Here is a 10370-nt window from a genome sequence, read left to right as displayed (position 1 = left end):
TATTGAATTTATATACGGGTTTATTACATCATATGCTTATCGATGTATATCCTGGTAATTAGGATGGTGATATACTTAGTGACTTGGTAGGTCGGTATCCTGGTTTATAGGATCATGCTATGTTAGTGATCTCTTAGATTGTAATCCTGGTTATAAGATGGTTGTTATGTTAGTGATTAGTTAGATCTGTATCCTGGTTATAGGATGGGTGTCATGTTAGTGATCTCTTAGATCCGTATGATTATCTGTATATGCTACCTAGCGTATGATATTTATGTGCACATGTTAGTTGGATTGGGGGATTGGGTTGAGGCTGGTCTTGCTTCCTACTGTACGCCAAGATACCCACGACGGACCTGATAGACTACATAACTACAATGACATATAGTCAGGCCGAAAACTCGGCGAGCAGTCCGGATAGGCTGAAGGCCCTGAGAGGCAGTCCAGACGTGTTGAAGGTTCGGAGAGTGGTCCAGATAGTCTGATGGCCTGCGAGGCGGTCCAGTCAGACTTATGGCTCATTATGCATACTGTATTGGTTTATATGATTTGATTATATCTATATGGCATTGGTATTTTGGGGGTAACTCACTAAGCCTTCGAGCTTACATTTATCAATTATTGTTTCAAGTACTTTTGATGATCGTGAAAAGGCGAAGGCGTGATCATACAGCTCCTCATATTTCATGATTTTTTTATTTGATTTTAGGATACTATGACATTAAACTATTTTGAATACAAGCTTTGTAATAATCATTCGTTCTGATATCTTTTAAAAAGTTTAAATTTGGCATGATTTGTATGGATGTTACAGTTTCTCAGCGAGATCTTTTGTCTCAACCATTGTGTACATGGATGGAGCTGAAGGATTTGTTGATGAAAATGAGGAATATCGATTGATAGACTTGTGGGTATAGATTTTTTGAGGAGTATGACACCAATTTTGATTGTAGTTGTTGTAGGTTTTCAAAATTTTGGGGATATTGTTCACTCACTTGGTAACTTGGCACTTGACAAAGCAATGCTACCTTCTAATGTGGGTAAAAGTACGAAAATGACCGGTAAAATACATGTTGATACCCTCAAAAGGCAAAATAATAATAATAATAACAATAATAATAATAATAATAATAATAAAACTCATATATATATATATATATATATATATATATATATATATATATATATATATATATATAGGTTTAGGTTATTTTGTTTTCATTATCTATTGTGTGCATGTACGACTGATTCTGGACCAATCATTTTAGTTATTTTAAGAAAGTAATTAATCCATATTACATGTTGAAGATATAATAGGTATTAATTACATCTTCAGCATTTAATATGCATTAATTATTTTCTTAAAATAACTAAAATGATTGGTCCAGAATCAATAATACGGGCACACAATAGATAATGAAAACATTTGAACCTAATTCTATATATATATATATATATATATATATATATATATATATATATATATATATATATATATATATATATATATATATATATATATATATATATATATATATATATATATATATATATATATATATATATAATCTGAGTTGTATTCCATTTATAATATGAGATTCACATAATGAGGTGTAACATTTATTTCATTATTTAGTTTCTTAAAATAATGATCAAGAACATGTGTTCATTTGTAGTATTAATTTAATCGTCACGTGGAAATGCAATTAGAAATGTATCTAAACTAGTATTTCGACACAAAATAACGTGAAGGCATTTTAATGAATTTAATAAAGCTCATCCGTATTAATATATTCTGCTTCCTGTTCAACTAGTCACTATATATGGTATAATAGAAACTAAAGAAAATACAATGGAGCATCTTCACCTGATATTCTCCTCCATCATCTTCATCATATTCTTGATTCTCCTCCATCGCCTTGATCTTTACCGGAGAAGAAGACTCCCCCCTGGCCCCGTCAGGCTCCCCATCATTGGAAACCTCCTCCACATTGGTTCAAAACCCCACGAATCCCTAGCCAAGCTCGCACACAAACATGGTCCTCTTATGACCATCCGATTGGGCAGCATCACCAGTGTGGTGGCATCGACACCTGATGCTGCCAGACAAATCCTCCAACTCAATGATGACGCTTGCTCCGGTCGCCTTGTACCAGATGTAAATAGCGCCCTGAAACACCCTGAAGCAGCGATCTTATGGATGCCGCCTGACAAGACCTGGCGGGCTATGAGGAAAGCCATCAACTTGTATCTGACCAATCGACAGAAACTCGACGGTCTCAGCTACCTCCGCCAAAACGTGGTGGAAGGGATGGTGGAGTTCCTGCGGGAGTCGGCGGACAAAAAGGCCACAGTGGACATCGGACAGCTGGCGTTTGCGGTGTCACTCAACCAAATGTCAAACACGATTCTTTCACAGAACGTGACCAGCTATGTCTCTGAAAATATCGGGGGTTTCAAGTCGGCTGTGGAGACTTATATGGAGATGCTGGGGAAGTTCAACATTGCAGACATATTTCCGGTGCTGAAACCATTGGACCCACAGAACATACGGCGTCAGGCGAAGTCGGCTTTCAACTGGTTGGATGAAGTGATTGAAGGTTTCGTAAGTGAGAGACTAAAGAATCGTGTGTTGAAGGTGCCGAGTACTTGTGATATGTTAGATTCACTGCTCGACTACAGTCAAGAAAACGAAGCCATTTTCAATCTTCAACACATCAAGAGTTTACTTGTGGTAAATGCCCTCGTTTTATTTCCTTTTAATTTCATATATGTTTAATCTCTTTGTAAAGATCATTCTGGGCCACCAAGATATTGCATTACTGAACAAATACATGAGATGATGCAATTTCATGTGTACACAAACTACGCATATATATGTATTCAGAACCAAAGCTCCAGCATCTCCTAGTACCTTGTCCTTCTTCTTGATCATATTATATTCCTATTGTTTAATCTATCTGATTATTGGAGTCCCCACATGCATGTCTCATCCAGTGCATATGTCGGTATACCATTTCTGGTAGATATATTCAGATGACTGAAAATAATTCATTTAAATTACAGGATTTATTCATAGCAGGAACAGATACGTCTTCAAACACGATAACATGGGCGATGACTGAATTATTACTTAACCCTGATATGTTATCAAGACTCCGTGAAGAAGTCAGACAAGTAGTGGGAGAAGATGGAAAAATTGAAGAAGCCAAAATCATTGACTTGCCGTATTTGGATGCTGTAATCAACGAAACAATGAGACTTCACTTAGCTGCACCCCTATTGGCGCCTCATAAAACCGAGAACCAAGTGAAACTCGGAAACTATATTATACCAACAAACACACAAATTCTTGTGAACGCATGGGCCATAGCACGAGACCCAAAATACTGGGAAAACCCGCTGGTGTTTATGCCAGAAAGGTTCTTGTCTAATAAACTTGACTATAAAGGTCAACATTTTGAGTTTATACCATTTGGGTCGGGTCGAAGGAGGTGCCCAGGCATGCCTTTGGCTCATAGGATGGTACATTTGATAGTGGCATCATTTGTTTATTATTTTGACTGGGAGCTTCCTCATGCGAAAGAAGAAATGGACATGAATACGATTTTCGGCCTTACATTGCTTAAGGCAATACCACTTGTTGCTATACCCCTCACAAGGTAAAAATGGACATTTAATTGATTGTTGTAGAAAGCATTTACTTCCGTTTGTTGTGTATATTAATCTTGAAATTTAAGCTCTCGAATAAGATGATGGTCTAAACTTAAATAAAACTTTTATTCGCGTTATGAAATTAGTTGAAGTTTTTCAATGTTAACCTGAAATAAATTCACAAACTATTCTTTGAAACCTTTATTTGTGTGCCTAATTGACCTATTCTTGCAAACCAACTCCAACTCTATCTTGGATATGCTTTTATATATCTTTAGAGATGGCAATGGGTACCGATATACCGGGTTTCATGTTCTCCATTCCCATATCCGAATCGCCGTCCCCATCCACATACCCGACCCCATCCCCATCGGGGATTAAAAATCTATCCCCATCCCCAATGGGGATCGAGGATCCTCAATGGGTAATCGAGTATTTTTACTCAATACAAAGTTTTAAACTTTAATGAAAAAATAACACACGATCATATATTAACCAACAAAATAAAAAATAATAGAAATAATATAATGCACTACAATCATTGAATATCTTCGAACATGAACATTGACATTCAAGTTTACAAATTAAAATACTTTTTTGCAATAAAAAAGTATTCCAAAAATTACAGATTCAATTATTTAAAACCTCTATTTTCTCTAGTGACTTTCGCTTATGCATTATAATTTATGAATTGATTAACACACACACACACACACACACACACACACACACACACACACACACACACACACATATATATATATATATATATATATATATATATATATATATATATCAGGTACCCATCGGGGTTGGTTCCGGGTACGGGTATGGGTACCCGACAGGTAGCACCATCATCATCCCCATCCCCGCTATTTCCATTCGGGTAATACCCATCCCCGTCCCCGTCCCCGGTCAAATCGGGGATATACCCAGTCAACTCGGGTTAGGGTTTCAGGTACCCATCGGGTACGGGTTTTTTTGTCATCTCTATATATCTTTTATCAGATTTGATAGGATCGGTCTGAGGTTATCTATGCCCAGCACAAAATTACTTATTTGTTCCCTGTTTTGTGGTATACAAAAGCAACCACGTTGGTATTTTTCAACTAAAACAACCAACTAAATAACTTTAACACCAAAATTTTCTTAAAGCTTACTTCCATTACATAATAATTGCAAAATTCATTACTAATGTTTCAAACATCACATGTACATAGGATCGAAACCATACTCAATAGTATTTAAAGTAAATTAAATTACATGACTACAAAGAACCTCTTAGAGTCGAGGCATCGTTGCAGGAAGGATGAATAATGGTGGCGGTACCAACACTGCTGGGGACGAATCCAAGTAGCCTGCGGTCCCTTGATGAGCTGCTTTGTATATATATATATATATATATATATATATATATATATATATATATATATATATATAGAGAGAGAGAGAGAGAGAGAGAGAGCTAGGTTCAAATGTTTCTAACAACTATTGTGTGCAGGTATGCACCAATGAGAATTGAGGAAATAATAAATCTTTAAATAAATCATATAAGGGTATTATAGTAATCTTTGCATGTTTAATTATGGTAATTCATTAACTTCCTAAAACCTAGTTTTCTCCCCTCTTTATCTTCAAACGATCGCCCTAAAAAACTTGTAGTCGCACCTCAATCGGCACCTTGAATGTTGTTCCTCTACCAGCCGACCATCATCGATTTCCTCTCCTCCCATCCCTAATTTCAATTTAATCCCTCTGTTGGCAAATTAGGTCATCCCCGAGATCAGCCTACTTAAATCGAGTGTAGGCTTAAACCAAATTAAATCCTCCAACTTCAAGGGGTAACAACATCGTACGCCTTGAGTCTCTCTCACCAAACGAAGAAGCTTCGGCGTCTCATTCCAACCACCGTTTCCTTGTTTCCCCATTTATCAGCTCCTGCAATTGGCTCTCTTGTATAACAACAGAATACAGGTATATGATTTGATTATTACCATTTTCATGGGGTTACTCCTGCAATTGGCTCTCTTGTATAACGACCATTCTGTCTGTTTCAAATTTACATTTTCTCACAAGTTGCTTAGGTGGATCTATCAAAAGTATGTTGTTGAATAAAGATCTGTACGGTTGTAATTAGTCTTTTTAATTGCGTGAATTTGAGATGTTTCAATTCTTTACTGCCTAATAACCGATGTTGGATACATATCGTGCATTCCAACTGTTCGATGAAATGCCAGTAAGAAAAAAAATTCCTCAAAAAATTTAAGATTTATTTAAAGAAAATGATAAATGAAAGGCTTTTCTTATTTACAGATACAATTGAAGTCTTCAGCAAAAGAAATGCAGGCCATTATTAAGGGTCTTGAAAAGGTCAGACAAGAACTAGATGCTTCAGCAAACGATGGCCCTATCTATGAAGTTTTTCATAAAGTAAATACACAAATATTTTACTCAATTTGTTTTGATTCGATTTTTTTTATATATAAAACTACAATTTGATGCGAATATTTCTTTTTGTTGCATTGTTAGACACAAAATCAGTTTATGAGTTGGAAGTGGGGTCCTTAACAAATTTGTATTCTATGGTGGTAAGAATCAAGAACAACCCTTTGAATTAAACTTTATATATATATATATATATATATATATATATATATATATATATATATATATATTGTATTATTTTATAATGTTTGTGTTGCAGGGTAGAAATGTTGATGCATTGGCATTATATTTTGGTGAAGATCCTACTCGTTGCCCTTTTGAACAAGGTAACATATTTAATTGGCATGTTCTTTTTATAAGGAGCAATAATAATAGTAATAATTGTTGAATTGCATATGTTTGAAAGTATAAGACAAGAATGATGGTTTATAGCTATGGTTGTAGTTAATTCTTTAAGAATGTTCAAAACCATTCTGCAAGAATAGTTTATTCTGTTAGAATATTGTTGCTGTATTCTGATAGAATTGTAGTTAATTATTTGTATGTTTAATGTGCAGTTGTTACAAGTGCATATTGCTACTGGGAAACATGATGGATTCAAAAAAAAAACTTTGGTTATTAACAAATTTTATTTTGATGAAGGGGAGAGAAGAGGTGAAGAAGCCTTGATTTACACAGAGGTGGATAGATAATTATATGTCCGTTCATATATTTGATGAACGATTTTGGTGAAGAGGGGCGGTGATATTTTTTGGCCAGCGATTATAAACAGAGAAGATGTTGTGGTCGGCGGATTTGAGAGAAACAGAGGGAATAGGTTATATGTTTATAGGGTTGGTGAACTAATATCCTAATATAACCGGATATTAATTGACTTAATTTTTACCATAAATAATTATGTCTAGATTACTATTATATCATTTTATGATTTATTATTGAATTTATTTTTGTTTAATTCTGATTGGTTGTTAGAGGCACACAATACTTATTAAAAACATTTGAACCTAATTCTATATATCTATCTATATATATATATATATATATATATATATATATATATATATATATATATATATATATATAGAGAGAGAGAGAGAGAGAGAGAGAGAGAGAGAGTTAGGTTATTTTGTTTAAAGTAATTATTATGTTATTGTACACATAAATGTGGGCCAACCAAATTTACTTATTTAAAGAAAATGATTAATATATATTATTGAATTAAATATAATTGAAAAAATCATCATAATTAATTACAGGGGAAATTTAGTCAATTAATATAGATTTAATAAAAGAAAATTGCATTTTTTAAAGGATCATAGATTCTATCAATTTTAAAAATCCGATTTTACGAATTATAAATCTTTTAATTCGGACATTCTGACAGAATATGTTTATGAGTATATTCAAAAATAAAAATATTCTTAAAGCATAAATAATAAAAATATTCTTGAACCTATTTATTGATGATGACTTTAAAAGCTTTTTGAAGAATAAGAACTTCTTGTAGAATACCAAAATCTTGAACAATCAATTGAAAAATAAAAACAAAAAATACATTATATTTTATAGAATACGGGTAACAATTGTTAAGAATTACATTTATTGTTAAAGAATAAAACTAAAAAACAATCAAAACGGGGAAGAAAACATCAAAATCTAACAACGACTAATACATTCTAAAAGAATAATGTGATCTGTTCTTCAAGCATCAACTTCTGTGATTCCAACAGACTTAGAACTCGTCATTCCATTCCAACAGAATTGGCATCGCAATCTTTCGGGTGGCTGCTGAGCCTTTCTTTGGTGGCCTAAAAATCCTTCGGGTTGCAATCACAACAACATTCTGCAACCAAAAATGAAATTCTTAAATGATTATATGAGTTTGGTTTTCAAGAAAGACAAAAGGGGTGTTGTAAATATGAAATACCTTTCCACTAAACTTCTTTTCGAGTTCTCTAACAAGCTTAGTGTGGAACTTGCAGAATGGTTTCCTTAATCTGTATGGGACGTAAATCAAACATGTTTTCAACCTTCAACATCCCAACTATAAAACCACTTAGAACAGAGCAGGAAAGCAACAGAGGCAAAACCAAAATCACCAACAACAACCATTGCAAAAAAATGCCCCCTAAAACACAGCAAAGCACCAGTAGAACACATCCAAACAACAACATAGGAACATAGAAGTCCAACAAACACACACACACACACACCCTAGCTTTTGTTCAAATTAGGAAAATCAAACCATATCTTCGTTTCTCTTCCAGCATACAATGGCAAACTACCGTGGTCGTGGGTGTGCGCACAAAAATACTTACATAGAGAGAGATAAAGAGGAATATCAACATAATAATCGATTGCAAGAGAAGAAACGGGGGATTGAAGAACAAAACGGAATAGGTTGAACCTTGTTCTATTGAACCCTTTTCTGGTATCTTCCCATCGCAACCTATTATCACCGAATTCACTGCCTTCGCACCTCATAGCCGAATAGGATCAAATCCGACAAACAATCCCCATAATCCTCTTCTGGATTTTCTGATCAACGGGTTCCAGAGAATAACCTTAGACATGGAATCAAATAAGTCATCGCTCAAACAAAATATGCCATCACAATATCCGACAACCCTAAAATAGGTGCTTGTGCTCGCATATTGGAAATCATTAATGTTCGATCAAAATACCTGATGGATTGCTCGAGTTTATGTGTTCGATCGAAATACCTGATTTCCATTTTCGATGATCGATTTGGTTAAATTATGATGAGCGGAGATGAAATTGAGAAGGACCACGCGTATTAATTTAGGTATACCATGGTTATAGGGATTATTTTTGGAAGTTACTATGCAAATTACTAAATTACCCTTATTTATTTATTTAATTATTTAAATTTTTATTTAATTTTGATTGGCCCACATTGATGCATACAATAACACAATACTTACTTAAAACACTTGAACTTATCTCTCTCTCTCTCTCTCTCTCTATATATATATATATATATATATATATATATATATATATATATATACACGATTAGGATCAAACATGAATTATAAGTATTATGTGAATGTGTATCAAATTCTAGCCTTTAAATTAAAATAGTGAATGAATGTGATCATAAGCTACATGTTATTAACATAGACTAACATTTACTATATACCTTCATCTAATTAATTATTAGGGCAAAATTGTAAACATGGTTAATAATATATACGAAATTGTAAGCAAGGCAATTAACATGTATATATATATATATATATATATATATATATATATATATATATATATATATATATATATATATATATATATATATATATATATATATATATACATGTTAATTGCCTTGCTTACAATTTCATATATATTATTAACCATGTTTACAATTTTGCCCTAATAATTAATTAGATGAACGTGTATATATATATATATATATATATATATATATATATATATATATATATATATATATATATATATATATATATGTAAGTAATAAAATTTACCTTTGAAATTTTCAAATGATTTTTAGATTTTTATTTATTTGCAATACTTACATAACCAGCTCTTAAAGAATACCAAAACATAACAATACTTGCTGAATTCTTAAGGAATGAAGTGTTTTTGATTAATTAGTATTCAAAATATGACATATTATTCTTAGAGAATATTCATATGTAGAATTATTTACCAAATTCTTAAAGAATATCTTATTACACAATAGTTGCTATTCAAACTCAACACACTTTAAATAAGTAAAATTGAAATTCTTAAGCAATAACCTAACCAACCGTCTACATAACCCACTATTCTTCAAGAATTCCCTAAACAAGTATTTACATAAATTTATATATACAAATAGGATCATGCATCTTCTTATACAAGTTGGGCTTGTACAGTTCTTGTTGTTGTTGTGGTGCTGCTTGTACTTCATCTACTGTAACATCCGGCGTTTTGCCAGGTATTATGAGTATTTACCTTAGCAATAGCAGCAGGCTTGGTATTGCAGTCGCGACTAGGGAGTTCCTTGAAGGTGGAGGTTGTAGATGTTCCCTTAGGTTTAGGATTTGTGTCCATGAAACGATGGGGAAGGGGTCACCGGGTATATCCCGTGTCCTCATACAAATTTGGTACACTTTTCCAGGATCGGCTCCTCATCACATATTTTGTTTTCAATTTAAGTCTGAATATTACCCTTTGGCCCTTGCTTCCATAAATTCATTTCAAATTCGATCCCTAATTTACCAAACAGCCCCTTAGCCTCCAAG

General features: G+C 33.3%; 1 protein-coding gene across 1 annotated transcript; it reads left to right on the top strand.

Moving 5' to 3' along the window:
- The first annotated feature begins 1741 nt into the window (after positions 1 to 1741).
- On the top strand, positions 1742 to 3701 carry LOC111897536 (cytochrome P450 76T24). Its single transcript, XM_023893485.3, has 2 exons — positions 1742 to 2734; positions 3067 to 3701. The coding sequence occupies exons 1-2, from the start codon at positions 1853 to 1855 to the stop codon at positions 3664 to 3666; spliced, it is 1482 nt and encodes a 493-aa protein (XP_023749253.1). The 5' UTR covers positions 1742 to 1852; the 3' UTR covers positions 3667 to 3701.
- The last annotated feature ends 6669 nt before the right edge of the window (positions 3702 to 10370 follow it).

This window comes from Lactuca sativa, chromosome 5, assembly GCF_002870075.4.
Source record: "Lactuca sativa cultivar Salinas chromosome 5, Lsat_Salinas_v11, whole genome shotgun sequence".
NCBI classification, from domain to species: domain Eukaryota; kingdom Viridiplantae; phylum Streptophyta; class Magnoliopsida; order Asterales; family Asteraceae; genus Lactuca; species Lactuca sativa.
Note: the sequence above shows the minus strand (reverse complement) of the source record. Positions and strands in the feature narration are given on the sequence as shown.